At 37.4% G+C, this 17,601-nt stretch overlaps 1 protein-coding gene across 1 annotated transcript in view; it reads right to left on the bottom strand.

The window, feature by feature from the left end:
- DNAH2 (dynein axonemal heavy chain 2) overlaps nt 1-17,601 on the bottom strand; it is a 6,636,854-nt gene that overhangs the window by 575,015 nt on the left and 6,044,238 nt on the right. Inside the window, exon 78 of the mRNA XM_044077324.1 lies at nt 11,321-11,504. Within this exon, the coding sequence (XP_043933259.1) occupies nt 11,321-11,504 (184 nt within the window). The remainder of the gene's footprint in view (nt 1-11,320; nt 11,505-17,601) is intronic.

Raw genomic sequence — 17,601 nt, 5'->3', positions numbered from 1 at the left:
ACAGGAAAGAATTTAGACACTACAGAAAATATATAATACAACACGAATTAGCACACTAACAGTTTTCAGATGAGAAAAAGAATAGTTACACAGCGGTGTAACATATTTAGGGTGTAAAGAGAAAGATGGACATGGAGGAGAGTACAGAAGAGATTGGAAAAGACTCCAGTTAGGAACAAATGCATGTGTGTGTAAAAATATATATAAGTAAATAAATAAATATATATATATATATATATATAGAGAGAGAGAGAGAGAGTGAGAAAGAGATATAAATATGTGTGTGTACATTATGTGTGTATATATATATATATATATATATATATATATATATATATATATATATATAAAATACATATTACATATAATAAATACATCATGTGTATATATATATATATATATATATATATATATATATATATGTGTGTGTGTGTGTGTGTGTATGTGTATACATATATATTTGCCTCCCAGCACATTGGTTTATTTGCCAATTTTCTTCAATAAATTCCAGCTCCCTCATGCATGCTCTCTGAATTCCTAATTGCAATCATCCCTTTCGCCAGAATCTCCTTTCTCTATTCCTGTGTTGACTTAGTTCTTAGAACACTTTCTGCTACTTTACAAATATAATATTCTGCATGATAATTGTTATTCTCTTTAAAGGTCTGCATCTAAAATCCCAGTCTCACCTAGTTTTTTGAGCTTCCCACATTTCATCATCATCCCTTTCAATTTTGAATTATAATTTTCTGCTTGTGCTAAGTACAGGGGCCTTTACTGTGTTGCTATGAAATGCCCCTTAACTGAGGTAATCCCAATCTGCCTTGTTCTATTGGAAGAATCATCTTATCCCAGTTGACTCTTGCTTTCTTCCCCTCCCAGACAAAATCCTTCAGCTCTTTTTTAATTCCTATCCACAACTTCTCATCTGATTGAAAAAATATGCTTGACCTGTGTATAAGACTAAAGGGACTAAAAATATTTTAATTGATGTATCTTACTATCGATATCCATATAAGAGAGCTTCCATTTTCTCAGTTCTATTCTCTTTTGTTTAGTCTTTCTCCACATATCCTTAAGCTGCCACACTGAATCATGTCATCCATACTCCTAAATGCTTCATTTTATCATGTCCCCATAAATATGGATATTGCTAAAACAATTTGTGTGTGGGTACATAATTTGCCACTGTTGCCTTTGTTTTAGCTTCATTCATTTTGTATCCTTAAAGGATATGAAACTACCTCAAAATGTTGCACAACACTGTAATGTCCTTTCTGGTTTAGTCAGGTATAAAATAATATCATCTGCAAATACAGCCAGCTTTTCCTGACTACCATACTAATTATTTCCTTGGATTTCTGAGTCCCTTATTTTCTTTGCCAATGGTTCTAAATATAATGCAAATAAGAAAGGGGAGAGAGGGTATTCCTGCCTGGTTCCCCTGCTCAAGCAGAAATTATCAGAGAGGACCCCACTCACTTGAATTTTCGCCTCCGATCTCTCATATATCCTCCTAATCAGCCTTATAATTTTATCAGGGAATGCAAATGCTTCCACTACCCTGCTCATAAAGTCCCAGCTTACTCTTTTAAAGCACAAGAAAAACTTCAAAATCCACAAACAGGCAGGCGAACCAAGATGTAATCCATTTATTATAAAACTGTTATAAAAACTTTTAAGCGCTTTTCGTAAGTAATGTATAGAAACTTCTTCAGAAACAGAACAAAGGGACAAAGTGCCATTTAAATAATAAATTCTAGTGATCAGCTGATACATCAATTAGATGTTAGAAACATACTAACAAATAAGACAAATCCTTTAAATAAAGCTATTTTAAAAACTATATGCAGTGTAATATGCAACTAACTAACCCATTAAGAATACATAAACTTTCAAAATAAAAAATATTAATAATCTATATAAATAGTAATAATAATAAAAATAATAATTCATACACAAACAACTATACAGCAGCAATTAAGCATTAAAACTGTAAGTAAACTAAGTATTGCATGTAAAATTACATATCATAAACTTCCTATCGACTGAGACTTTTAAGCTTTAATAATGCCTTTATGGAGCACATGTCATTTAAACCTGGCCAGTTATATGAGTACAATCTAACTTGCCATAGTAGTTCTAACCTCTCAAGTTCAATTTCTAAAGTCCACCCCTAATATTAGATATTAACTGGTCCAGCACCCAAAATTTAAAAGTATGTGTAGAATATTCTGATACATGCTTAGCCAAAGCATTATCTAACTTAGATTTTTTATGTTATATATATGTTCGTAGATTCTATCTCTTAATCTACGAACAGTTTTCCCCATGTAGAAGCATGGGCAAAATTGGCATTTGGCTAAATAAATTACCATTTTAGAGTTACAATTATTCCTATATCAACTTTTTAGATCAAAATTATTAATAGTGATGGAATTACTCACTAAAATAAATTTACAATAGGGACAGGAGCCACAACTATGCATACCTTTATTAATTACTTTACGTTCGCTACTATGAATACTCTCTAATAGTTGTTTGAAGTTCCTGTCTCTCCTAAGTGTAAATTTAGGTGCTTTACCCAATTTATCTAATAATTCCTTGCTTTCTTTTATAATATTCCAATTTTTGGAAACAATTCCTTTAATAAAATAAACATCAAAATTAAAGGTTAAGGTAATACTGTATTCAAAAGACAAAGATGTATTTTTCTCTTTACTATTAATTGATGAAATATCTATATCACCAATAGAGTTCATAAATCCAATGCCCAATGATTCCAAACTAGAGATTTCACTATTTTTATAAACATCAACCCCATTAACGATTGGTTTATATACACCTCTATATCTCTTATCATAAATTTCATCATAGTTTCATAGTTTAGTACTAGGCTATCTGCCCTGGGGCATTTGTAAGCCTAGCCATAGTGATGTAGCTTTTGCCACCCCATAAAATGGTACAAAATGCACAGAATAGATTTAGAATACTGTGCCTCTGTCTATTAGTGACACAGTGAAGGTCCCCTTATATAATAGAATTAGTTTACTGTGCCTCTGTCTAGTAGTGACACAGATGTGACCCCTGGGGTAAACTTACGATCTCCCATCCACTCATCAAGATTTCTCTTGAAGAGAGTCAGTGAGGGGCTCTGCCTAACATGAACTGGGATCTTGTTCCAGAGCATGGGAAGCCTCTGGGTTATGAATCTATCCCTCCAGCATGTCCTATTAATACTTGTGCCGAGGTTTAAGTCTTTAGCTTTCGTGGTTCTGATGGATTTGGATTTTTTGAGGTGGAGCACGTCCATCAGTTCCTGATTGGACATGGCCTTGTAAGTCAGGCAGAGATCATCTCTGAGCAGGCGGTATGCTACTGAAAAGAGCTGGAGTTTCTTTAGTTTGGCAGAATAAGACATATGTTGGAGACCCTTGATCCTTTTGGTGAGGTGCTTTTGTGGTCTCTCCAGCTGTTGCAAATGCCGGGTGAGGTACATACCAAATGGGGCATTGTACTCAATCATGGGTCTGATGAGGGAGGAGTATAGGGGTACAATGACATCCTTGGATCTGGATGTGAATATCCCTTCATGATAAGGTGTGCAAGGTAGAATGTTTTTCTAACCACTTTGGCAATGTGGGTGTCAAATGAGAGGTCGCTGTCGACTTGGGTCCCTAGGTCTCTGATTACTTTTTCTGTACTCAGTGGGTTGCTGTCTATGTGATAATTTGTGGGTACTTTGTTTTTCCCAAAGGGGATGACTATACATTTTTTGGCATTTAGTTTAAGGCCATGACTCCAGCACCAGTTGTCCGTTTCTGTGAGGCCTTTTTGTAGGATGTATGTGTCCGCTGGTGTATCGACTATGGCGCCTAGTTTGCAGTCATCTGCGAACTTTGTCAGCCACAACCCTCCCATGTTTGCTTTAACATCTGAGAAATGAATGCCGAACAAGAGGGGTCCCAGGACAGATCCCTGTGGGACACCACTTGTGACTGGCTTTGAGTCTGACATTGCTCTAGCGATTTTAACTTTATGGGTTCTGTCCTTTAGCCAGTTTGCAACCCATCTAGTGACATAAGGGTTTACATTTAAGCTGTTGAGCTTATCTATGATGCCTGAGTGGGGTATTGTGTCGAAGGCCTTAGCCAAGTCCAGGTAGGCTGTATGGACTGCTTTGCCCTCATCAATGGCTCCAGTGACTGTTTCGAAAAAGTCAACCAGGTTCAAAAGGCAGGATTTGCCCTTTACAAAGCCGAACTGGGTGGGGTCGAGTGTCTGTAGGTCCCCAATGTCTCTGTTTATGAGTTCCATAATGATTCTTCCCATAGCTTTGCAGACCAGGCTGGTTAAGCTTATGGGGCGGTAGTTTCCAGGGTCTGTAGAGGTACCCCCTTTGTGGAGTGGGACCACTGTTGCTGTGCGCCAGTGTTCAGGTACATATCCTGTAGTAAGGCTAAGGTTAAATAGCATTTTTATGTGTGGGTTTAGCTCCTCTTGGAGTTCACGTAGCATGCAACCGGTGATATCGTCAGGTCCCATTGATGCTGTGTTTTTAGCTTTGCTGAGGGCGGCTCTCACCTGGACATCTGAGATGACAGGGAGATTACATTCAGCTGGGATAAGTATTTCTTCTTTTGGGGGTGAGGGAGGGGAGAAATTTGCACTGAACCTGTCAGCCAGAATGTTGGCAATATCTGTGGGTTCAGTGTATTTTTTGTTGTTGTGAACTAACTCTGAGCATATCTGAGGGTTTCCGCCCAGGTTTCTAACATAGCTGAAGAAGGCTTTGTGGTTATCTTTAGTGTCCTTAGCGATTTTTTTCTCAAAGTTGATTATCAATGAAATCTTTAGGATATGCTCTTCTAAGAAACATATTCCTTAATGTCCTACATTCCTCTAGGAAATCATCATCCCTTGTAACTATCCGTGCAGCCCTTACTAACTGACCTTTAATCACGGACTTTTTCTGATACATAGGGTGAGCACTAGAGAAATGTAGGAAAGTATTGGAATATGATTGTTTTCTATATATTTTGGTTTCGTATTTTTTATCACAATTATTTTTCATTAAGAGCACATCTAAATAAGCAATTTGATTTTCTTCAAAATTATAAGTAAAATGAAGAAAATCTGTACTAGAATTGAAATACTGGACAAGATCTTCAGCTGCTCTATTATTACCTCTCAATAAAATAAAGATGTCATCCAGGTACCGGGTATAATAAGCTATTTGAGAACTAATATGCTCATTAGCAAATACATATTGCTTCTCCCAATAGTTCATAACCAAATTAGCAAAACTTGAGCCGCAAGGTGAACCCATTGCTACTCCGTTTTTTTGATGGAAAAAAAATTATTTTTAAAAGTTATATAGTTATGAGCTAGAACTATGTTAAGTAATTCCTCTATTAAAAATAATTCTGATGTAGATGCACCTTTATCCTTCAAATTCAAAATTACCCATTCGATACCTAGATCTTGTGGAATAGAGATGTAGAGATCTTTCACATCAATTGTAAGTAAGATAACATGTTCATCAAAATTACAACTATTACTTTTCTGTAAGACAGACCAGGAATCTTTACATATATATGCTTCTAATTTAACATATTTTTTAAGTATTCCATCAACTACTTTCGCACAGGCGTATGTAGCACTATTTCTACCATTAACTATAGGCCTGAAAGGTGGATCATTCAGGTCCTTGTGTATTTTTGGTACACCAAAAATAATAGGTGCTTTAGGGGAAGGCATAATTAAATAATTATATAAATCAATATCAATCCTCTGCTCTATAAATAAATCATTTATATAGGATTTAATTATGTTAGTAGTCTGACTGTATTCATTCAAAGAAGCCTGAACATAGGACTCAGATGATGATAATAATTCAATTTTGTTATCATAATCTATTTGGTCCATGAAAACCAGACCTCCTCCCTTGACCGGTTTCATTATACATACCCTGGCTTCTTTCAGATAATGAATCCATTGGAATTCATCATCTGTAAGATTATTCCTACTTACATGATTTGTTCCTATATGCTGCATATATCTAAAATCAAGTTCACAAAGTTTTTCAAATGTATGCAGAGAACTATGCAAAGGAGGATTATAAGTACTTGCAATTTTATAATGGTTCACGTTAGACCTATCAACATCACCTAATAAAATCGCCAAATTCAATTTACGCACATACATTTTTAAATCTAAGATACAATTGGTGATGTTCAATTTCCTCGAAGGTATAAAGGTAAGACCTTTTGCAAGGAGGTTAGCCAGATCAACGGAAACAAATCAGAGGAATAATTATAAATGGAAAAATCTCCCTCAGAATTCTTAATAATCAGAGGTATTGTCCCTGAAGGTCCAACAACTATTTCCATTTGTTGCATTTCTTCTTCTGATTCCACTTGCCTTGTGCTCTCCCCCTCTGAAAACCCAATTGATTAAATCCCCCTTGCCCATTATTAGAGGGAAAGTTAACTTTAGACTGATTTTAAAGTCGTTCACTTCTCCAAGGACCTTCTTCATTATTGTCTACTATGTCACTGTTGTTATTATAGTTATTATTAAGATGGGATTGAGAAGGTGAAGGTACTTCCTGCAGATTAGTAGTCATCTGGCCATCAAAGTTCGTACTAGTCTGTATATTAGGCTGTTGAGAAGGAATAATACCTTCCCTTTCCCTTCTATATTTATACAGGTTCCATTGTTGTGCCGGCGGTGGACATGGATAAGCTATCTCTTGCTCATACTGCTGGCGGTCTCTTTGTAATTTTTTACACTTAATAGATCTAGCTTTGTTAAGAACTGAGTCAATGGTCTGAAAAATACGTGAATACTCAAATTTATATCTGAAAAAATCAGGATGTGTCCTAATTTGAGTATCCAACAATGAAATATTGTCTTTAAGTTCTTCATTTACTAAAGTATAATTTACCTTCATAGTTTCCAGTAATTCCAGACCCTGTTTATTAAATAACTTGATCAAGTCTAAATGGAATTGAGAATTAGGCATTAGTCCAGTTGGATATCGCCATATTCTAAGGCCCTTTGGTACTAGTTGTAATCTCAAGCATTTATTGAAATAGTCAATTTCCAAAGATAGTTTTTTATACTTAAGCATGACATGATTAAAGGAATTCAATAACACAGATAAATTAGACTCATCCCTAGCCCAAAACATCTGTTGGAATCTGTCGGTTCCATCCTGTAGAGGTATTTAACCATTCATTCAAGTTTGGAAGTCCAATAAGCCCTGGGTTAGAATTCACATTGTTATTCGGTGAAGAATTATACCCATTTATTCCATTAGATCTTGTGTTAAAATTACTAGTGCCAGACGACTGATTTTGACCATTAAATCCACTTGCATTACTAGAAGATGCTACTACAGCAAAGGTTTGACCTTGACCACATGGAATCGAGTCCAAAGGAGTTGAAGGGGTACTAGAATCTGTAGTAGCAACTAAAACGCTGTTAGCATTATTGGCGCCAAAATTAGAATTCACCGGCGTTTCACTACTGCCAGCCAGGTCAAGAGTCTGCTGCTGCCATTGTTGTTGTTGCAAATGTGGACTGGAAAGTCGGTCCACTTTCTCAGTGAGCTTTTCAACTTGCTGAGCCAAAGTTTGTACCAGTAAAAAAAGATTATTATTTTCACCAGCTGTTCCGCCAACCGGAGACCTCATAGGTGAGGAAGATAAATCAACGGAATTGTCAGGGTTGCTTGCCTAAAATATTTTTTATTTTGAAAGTTTATGTATTCTTAATGGGTTAGTTAGTTCCATATTACACTGCATATAGTTTTTAAAATAGCTTTATTTAAAGGATTTGTCTTATTTGTTAGTATGTCTTTAACATCTAATTGATGCATCAGCTGATCACTAGAATTTATTATTTAAATGGCACTTTGTCCCTCTGTTCTGTTTCTGAATAAGTTCTATAGTATGTATTCTTAATGGGTTAGTTAGTTCCATATTACACTGCATATAGTTTTTAAAATAGCTTTATTTAAAGGATTTGTCTTATTTGTTAGTATGTCTTTAACATCTAATTGATGCATCAGCTGATCACTAGAATTTATTATTTAAATGGCACTTTGTCCCTCTGTTCTGTTTCTGAAGAAGTTCGTATACATTACTTACGAAAAACGCTTAAAAGTTTTTATAACAATTTTATAATAAACGGATTACATCCCAGCTTACTCTGTCAAATGCTTTCTCTGCATCAAGACCCACCAACAACAGTATTATTTTCTTACATTCTGCTTTCCTCTGGATAATCAGGGTTCTGTTAATGTTGTTAAATGTTCTCCTCTCCCTCCACAAAACCACACGGATCCATATCTATCAATTTTTGACATCACTTTTGCCATTTGTTTTAGCCATTACAGTCATACATACTTTATAATCATGGTTAACTATTGAAATGGGCCTGTATGAATCTGGATCTGATGGATCTTGGCCCTCTTTAGGTATTACAGCTACCACCACTTTCTTACAGGATGCTGGTACTTCCCCTACTCTTAAAATACTGTTAAACAAAACCTTCCAGATCTTTATCAGTTCTTTCTCTCCTACATTCCAAATTTCCACAGTAATACCATCTATTCCTGGGGACCTTCCTGTAGATTGGTTATACACATTATCATTTTTATCTCATCTCCTCCTATCCTTGCTATTAGTAATCAAGCCTCATCTACCTCTAACCTTGGCATATTTAATTATTCCATAAACCTTTCAATTTGAACCGTTTCTTTATTTCCACATTTCTCTGCTTTATACAGATTTTTCATAGAATTTCCAAAATATTTCTCATACAGGATCTCATTATCTTCCTTGTTACAGTCTCCCTAAGCTTGGCGACAGCCCTTTCTACTTTCTGTTGCCTGAGTTGTTGTGCTAAAAGTTTTTCTGCTCTACAGTTATCAAAACACAGTTGTTTAACAGCAATCTTTCTAAACTCATGCATATTATAGAGGTAATCCCTTATTTTCTGTTTAATATTCTGCAGCTGCTCTTCTTCTTGCTCTGTGGGATTTACCCTGTTTTACAATACTTTAACATTTGTAAGTTCCTCTGAATAATTCATGTTACTTCTTAACCATATCTCTCCTTTTTTTTTATTTCCACCCTATTTTTAAATATCACTTTAATTTTATCCCACTCCCTAGTTACATTTTCAGAAGAAATTTCTATCTTCTGTAATAACTCCTGAATAATTTCCACTACCCATTTTATTTCAATTATTGACGCATGATCTGAACCAGTTTTTGGGTGCGTATCAACACCTTCAATTAAATCCAAATGTTCCTGTGAAATGTAAATTCTGCCTAGCCTAGCCCAGTTTTTGTATCTTGGGGAAATAATATGTAAATTCATTCAGAACTCCTACTACCAAATTCACATCTTTGATGCCAAATATTTTCATAAAGTTCTTCAAAGAACTACCCTCCTTTGTTATATTTTTCCATTCTAAGCCCCCCCAGACACATCTTTACTGTTGCAAATCAAATTCCAGTCCCCACCTATAAGTAATATTCCTTGCAGGAAGATGATTATTTCTGCCAGAATTTTCTTAAGCTCCATTACAGCGTTTTTCTGTGGAATATAAATACATGCCAGCATAATCCTCCTACTCTTCCCTCACCAGTAGCTGCTTAGTACTACAAATCTACTATTATTATCTTTTTTATCCTCTTCTTCCACCATTGGAGCTCCTCTTGCAATTAATACAAGTACTCCTTTTTTCCTTTGCCCCAAGTATTCCTCTGAATAAGCATCCTGAAAAACCTTTAAAAAATGTAAGAAAACAAATACAAGCTCCAGCGCCTTAGCCAAAAAGGCTTTTCAAGAGTCAAAAAAGCATAACACCAGCAAACAATTAAATACATCACTGTATTAAAAAAAAATTGACCAATAAAAATAATTCATTAATTTTTTTATTTCACTTGATTGTTTTTTTTTTATTTAACATTTTAACTGAATTAATTTTATTGGAGGATTTTTTAATGCAGTGATTTATTTAATTGCTTGCTGTTGTTATGCTTTTTGACTCTTGAAAGGCCTTTCCGGCTGAGGCGCTGGAGTATTTCTTTTTTGTACATTTTATATTAAAGCTTGGGTATCTTTCTCTGGCCTTGGCCGTTATTTTACATCTTTCTGCCTGTGTCGTTTTGTAATCCTGAAAAAATTCCTTTATCAAATTCACATGTTCAGTTCTTTCCAAGTATGTCTCTTGTACCATAACTATTTGCATTCTACTATATTTTTAATATACTACACTAACCCTTTCTTTTTTGTATTTATCTGTGAGACCACTGACGTTTAATGACATTACAGAAAGCATAATTGTTGTAAACAGTTATTATTGCCAGCTTTTTTGTTAAATGTCTAGTTCCAGCTTTTGTGTTACATGCATATACTGTTTGGCATGTTAATCTTTTACACCATTGTTTCTTGTCATCTCCATTTGAGCCTATGTTACATCTTACGAAACATTTTGTTTTACTGAAAGCCCTTAAAGAAATAAAAAAAATGCACCCAAAATACCCCCCTAAAACCAATTAACTTAATACCACACAAAACTATGTATATCTTCAAGTACTGAAGTTTTACCCTCCTAATAGGAACAAATGTTCCAAACTGACAAACACATAGGTCTAGTGACTTTAGTCTAAACTTCTTAAGGTCAATATGAGCACAGCCTCAGAGTTGGTATATTTAATTAGCAAAGGGAGTTGTGCCCCACTTGCAAAAACATGTTTTTTTCATGTGTTTAGTTTCTGTCTACCTTTATGATTTAGACCTTTTTTGTCAACCATTTTCATGCTGACCATAAGCAGTTTACACTAATGGACTAATGTCATTTTATATATATATATATATATATATATATATATATATATATATATATATATATATATATATATATATATATATATATATATATATATATATACACACACACACACACACATACACACACACATACACACACACACACACAAACGCACACAGACATTTACATACATGTTGCAAATATTTTTATCCAAAATGTTTCTTTTTCTTGTCTGGTTTCAGACTTTGAGTTTCTTCACTCTTGTTTACTGATATAATGTATCATGGTAGTATTGTTCACGTACACATGGACCACCTAACCTAATAAATATATCCTCTGGAGGGTGAAAAAAATTAACTTGTGAAGATCTGATTTCCAGTCCACATATACTATTATGTCAATTATTACCTATCAAAAATGTGGGTTATTAAAGAACTGCAAAGTGTTCTAGGTGAAATAATCAACTCACCATCTTTAACACCTTCCTTAATCATTCTGGTTGCAATGGGAGCCTGCCCCTGACCCAGGGACAGTGCATGGAACCGGTTTGCCATACCCGACTGTTCTGCAAGCTGAAGAAGGCCACTGGTAGGGTCCACACCTGAAGACAGCACAAAAATTAGAGGTGTTCTTGTTGTGGAGTCCTCAACAACCTAGAAGCACAAAAAAGAGCAAATGATGAGATGGATATTTTCAATAAATGTTTATCTACTTGCATACTGGCAAAGTCTAACTGGAGAAAGTCCTTTTTAGCACAGGACCAGAGAGAAAACTCTACAGAAATTCCAATGCCAGTACACACTTTAACTAATGTTTCGGTTCATACATATATTATTAATTACTATATATATATATATATATATATATATATATATATATATATACATACACACACACACACACACACACACACACACACACACACACACACACACACACACACACATATTTAGGTTCATAGGTTGGTACTAGGCTATCAGTCCAAGGGCCAATTCCCTGGCCATTTCTTTGCACAATACTTACTTCCCTGGACCCCTGTCTGTATGTATGTATGTATGTATATAAATATATATATATATATATATATATATATATATATATATATATATATATATATATATATATATATATATGTAGAAAAAACAATTAGCATTTTTACAAAGCGGTACAAATTAAAACACTTCAGTACAACTTTTGACATAAAGTGGTTTTAGGTTCATAGGTAGGTACTAGGCTATTGGCCCTAGGGCGTATACAAGCCTAGCCAAAAATGTACCCTGGCTTTCGCCACCCAAGAAAATTATTTTCTTGTGCCCCTGTCAAGCAGAACCACAGAAGTGATCCCCGGAGTGAATTTCCTATTACCCATCCAATCATCAAGATTTTTCTTGAAGAGTGCTAATGAGGAGCTCTGTTTGACATAGATAGGTAGTCTGTTCCAGAGTATGGGAAGTCTCTGGGACAGGAATCTATCCCTCCAGCATGTTCTGTTTATTGTGGTGACAAGGTTTAGGTCCCTAGAGCATGTAGCTCGGAGGGATTGGGATTTCTTTAAGTGGAGCATGTCCAACAGCTCTGGATTTGACATAGGTTTGTATGTTAGGCAGAGATCGCCTCTGAGTAGGCAATATGCGGCAGAGTAAAGCTGGAGTTTTTTGAGATGGTCTGCATAAGGCATCTGTTTGAGATCCTCTTTGTGAGGTATTTTTGCGGCCTTTCCAGTTGTTGTGGATGTCTTGTGAGGTACATACCAAAAGGGGCATTGTACTCTATAATGGGTCTAATGAGTGATGAGTAGAGGGGAACAATGACCTCTTTTTTTCTGGATGAGAAACATTTTGTGATGAGGTGTGCCACGTAGAAGGATTTCCTGACCACTTTGGCGATGTGATTATCAAAGGAGAGACTACTGTCAACCTGTGTCCCAAGGTCTCTTATCACACTTTCGGTGTTAAGTAGACTACCGCCTATGTGGTAGTTCATGGGTACAGAATTTTTACCAAGGGGGATGACAATGCACTTTTTGGCACTGAGCTTGAGACCATGTCTTTGAGACCAGGCATCTGTCTCAGTGAGGCCCTTTTGTAGGATGTCCACATCGTTAGGAGTTTCAATTAAGGCTCCAAGTTTGCAGTCATCTGCGAATTTAGTTAGCCAAAGACCTTCTGTGTTAGCCTGTACGTCAGAGAAGTAGATACCAAACAGGAGAGGACCCAGGACTGAACCCTGTGGTACTCCACTTGTCACTGGTCTGAAGTCTGATTTGGAGTCTGCTACTTTCACAGTGTGGGTTCTTTCAGTAAGCCAGTTAGCAACCCATCTTGTGACATAGGGATTTATACCTAGTTTAGTGAGTTTATCTATAATTCCAGAGTGGGGGACGGTGTCGAACACCTTGCCGAGATCTATATAGTCTGTGTGAACCACCTTACCCTCATCTATGGCTTTGGTGACTACTTCAAAGAAGTCTATCAGGTTTAGGAGACATGATCAGCCTTTTACAAACTCAAACTGTGTGGGGTCCAGGGTTTGGAGATCTCCAATGTCTTTGTTTATGAGTTCCATGATGATACGTTCCATGGCCTTGCAGACGAGGCTCGTCAGGCTAATGGGGCAGTAGTTCCCGGGGTCTGTTGTGCCGCCCCCCCCTTTGTGGAGTCGGATAACTGCCGCGGTGCACCATTCAATGGGCACAAAGCCTGAGGTGAGGCTATGATTGAACATGGTACTTAGGTGGGGGTGCCAGTTCATTCTGTAGTTCATGTAGAAGGCAGCCTGGGATGTTGTCAGGTCCCATGGATGCTGTGTTCTTGGCTTTGGAGAGTGAAGTTTTTACCTGTGCAGCCGTGATTACAGGAACTTTGCATTCTTCCAGTATAAAGATGTGCCCTTTAGGGGGTAAAGTTAGCACTGAACCTATCTGCCAGGATGTTGGCAATATCAGTTGGTTCTGTATATTTAGTGTCATTGTGCTGTAACTCAGAGCAGATCTGAGTGTTGCCATTGAGATTTTTTGACATAGCTATAGAATGCTTTGTGGTTGTCTTTAGAATCAGTGGCAATTTTGTTTTCATAATTAGCTTTGGAGGATTTTATGAGGGATCTCAGCTTCTTTCTGAGGCTGACCAGGGAGTTCCTCCAATCGTGGGATTTTACTCTTTTTTGCAACAGTTTCTTTCTTCTGTTGTATAGTTTGTTTATGGCAGAAGACCACCAGATTGGCTTCCCTTTTTTGGAGGATAGCATCTTGGTTCTGTTAGGGATAGCACGATCCATGCACTCGTGTAAGTGCTTATAAAGTGCATTTGTGTAGGATTCAGCAGTCGTACCGCTATTGTCCATCTGCATGGGTGTCATGAAGTTTGCCACTTCTGTCTTAAGAAGCGTGAAGTTGGCTTTGGAGAAATTTTTTACGGTTGTTTTCCTAATGGGGGGTGGGAGCAGGATGTGGATGTCTAGGGTGATTAGCATGTGGTCGGATCTGACCAACGAAGAGCTGACCTCTGGTGTGGAACACTGGTCACCCATGTTGGTGATGACCAGGTCTAGGATATTCCTGCCTCTGGTGGGGGTGTGGATAAGTTGATCCAAAGCGTTGGAATTGATGATTTCCAGAAAACGTTGAGCAAAAGAGTTGGTACATGAGTAGTTTTCCCAGTTAATGGTAAGGTAGTTGAAATCACACATTATTAGAGTGTTGGGTTGTACCTTAATATTTTCCAGTGTATCAAGAAAAGAGGAGTGGGAATCCTGGGACATGGTGGGGGGTCTGCAGCAAGCTACAATCTGGATTGCGGTTTTGTCCAGAGTTAGTTGAACTTGGATAATCTCAGATGCATTATGCTGAGCAACTAGCTTGGAGGTGTGGATATCCTTAATGAATATGGACACACCTCCACCTTTAGTGTTTCGGTCCGGGTTTGGTGGCCGAAAAGGTGTGGTATGAATTATAGCCTGGTAATGCAGGGGTATTCTCTGGAGCTTTGAGCCAGGTCTCTCTCACTGCACAGATGTCAATGTTCTCCATTTTAAGGAGTGCCTCGAGTGAGTGCATTTTGAGGTTTAGACTTCTAGCATTGAGTAGCACTACCATCAGATTTTGCTTGCTTGTACCTGTTACGGTGGTGAATTTGTCATTTGAACCTTGCCTAAAAAAGGCACTATAGGGGTGGCAAGAGCCTTTGCCAGTATCCAGAATCCCAAGGGTGACAGGTGCAGGCCATCTCTAGCAAAGCAGCGTGGTCTGTTGATCATGTCATCCCAAGCAGACAGATACTGGATTCCCTTAGAATGACACCAGAAGCTTAGCCAATTGTTAAAGTCAATCATTTTGTCCTTGTACTGCGGTGTCATTCTGGGTGACAGCAGGATGCTACTCAGGGCTAGGGCTATACCAGCCTGGGCTACAAGATCAGAGAGCTCCTCCATGTCTCTTTTCATGTAGTCCAGGGAGGTACATCTCAGGTCATACTTGTATTTGTTGTGGAGTGACCTGAGTGCGTGCGTTATGTGGCAGATCCTGGCACCTGACAGGCAGCTGACAGTAGCTTTTTCCTTGTTTAGCCTGGTGAGTGGAACATCAGTGTGCCTAACTATAGAGTCACCTATTACTAGAGTGTTGGGTACGTTATGCCTTATGGGCTGTAGTTGAGTGGCACACTGAGTATGTGGGCTATGTGTCATTTGGGTTGTGTTGGGGGGGTGGAGGTTGCTTGCATTTCTGCTTTGGAGGTCTCTGTTGTTTGGGCAGATTACTACTGAAAGCCTCCGCGAATGTAGGTGTGTGTTTTGTGGTTCTGTGTGCATGTTTTGGTGGTTTAGGTTTTGAGGGACTATGTGATGAGTGTGGTGCGGTGCAAGTGTTCACCTTCTCCTCTTGACTGTCTAGGCCAGTCTTTGGTAAAGAGAGTTTTGCTTCCAGTTTGGCTATATAAGTGCATCTCTCACAGATCGTAGTGTTGGGTGGTAGGAGGAGAGGGTTGTCTGTGTACATGAGGCAATTGCTGCATTGTCCCAAGATGCCCAGATTCATCAGGTAGACAGGAGAAACCACCGGGAGTTGACCTTTAGACATGCCTGAATAGGTGCTTATTTATTAAGTACTAAAAACTGTTTTCCTCTAGACAAGTGAGGAAAGTTGAGTGCTGTAGTAATTTGTAACTTATTTAGTGCTTACAATGAGTTCTGAACAAGTGCTGAGATCAAAGAAACAGATGAGTGCTAAAACTAAAAAGCTGGCTAGTTGCAAGGGAAATTTTGAAAAACAGACTTTATGGAGCCAGGAATAGTTTAACCCCGGTTAAGTGGGGGGGGGGGGCTTAGGAGCTCACAAACAGTCCTGGACACAGCAAATCCGTATCTGACCTGCCACAGGAAAGGGGGGAAGCAAGCTTAGAATTTTTTTTCCAGTAAAGTGGAAATGGAGAAAGTTGGAACGGAAGTTAGTTCAATGTTAAGAATCTGAGTGGGTTGGCACTCACAAATTTTCTCTATTAGATTGAGTGAACTAATGATACTAGACTGGGAGGAGTGTCACAGATCAAATATACAGTATGGGCGGGCAACTGCAAGGCCACCAAGTATAAGAACACACAACACTAGGGTGGGTGGAAAATAATTACAGTTTCTAGCTGTAGCCACTAAATGAAAGTTTTAAACAGATTAAGGAGCAGACTCGAAAATGCTTTTAACAGACAGAAATGCACAGAAAAGTTCGGACAGAGCACTCACAAACAGAAAATACAACTCTCAGTATGAAAAAGCAGTTTACAGTTAAGTAATGTTAAAACAGTTTAAAACAGTACATAAATGCAGTGAAACAATAAAAAAGCTTTATAACAGTGCAAACATATAGTAGATCAACTGTATAGCACAATTATAAGCGTTTCAGAAGTGCAATTCAGTGAAATAAGTGTAAGAAATAACTTATCCTGCTCTTGGAATCTTAAGGAATTTCCACTTATGCAATGCAATCCAGAGCCTGACAATACAAGAAGAACCTTTATAAGACACAGGATTTATATAGCAGTAAGAATGGAAGAGTTGAAAGATCAGATTACTACTCAGCCCCTGCTATTACCCAATCACTAGTACTACAGAAGGTCAGGAGGCCTTGTTAGCCTCAATAATAATGAAGACAATCAACAGAAAATGGCTGCCAGAAACACAAGCAAAACTTCCAGCCTACACAACAGGCCTCTATCAAGATTATGCCACCTGAGCAGACACAGAAACCTCACTTTAAAAGCATAGAAAGTTCACCCACAAAGAGAATATCCAAGTCTCAGTATGAAAAAGCAGTTTACAATTTAGTAATTTAAATAAAAAGAGCAATTATAGTAATGCACACTATTACAGTTCCTAGCTGTAGCCACTAAATGAAAGTTTTAAACAGATCAAGGAGCAGACTCGAGAATGCTTTTAACAGACAAAAATGCACAAAAAAGTTTGGATAGAGCACTCACAAATAGAAAATACAACTCTCAGTATGAAAAAGCAGTTTACAGTTTAGTAATGTTAAAACTGTTTAAAACGGTAAATAAATGCAGTGAAAAAATAAAAAAGCTTTATAACAGTGCAACAATATAGTTCAACTGTACAGCACAATTATAAGCATTTCAGAAGTGCAATTCAGTGAAATAAGTGTAAGAACAATTCAGTGAAATAAGTGTAAGAAATAACTTAGCCTGCTCTTGGAATCTTAAGGAATTTCCACTTATGCAATGCAATCCCGAGCCTGACAATACAGCA

This window comes from Protopterus annectens, chromosome 7.part0, assembly GCF_019279795.1.
Source record: "Protopterus annectens isolate FY-2018-M chromosome 7.part0, PAN1.0, whole genome shotgun sequence".
Lineage (NCBI taxonomy): Eukaryota > Metazoa > Chordata > Ceratodontiformes > Protopteridae > Protopterus > Protopterus annectens.
This window is presented reverse-complemented; position numbering and strand designations above follow the sequence as displayed.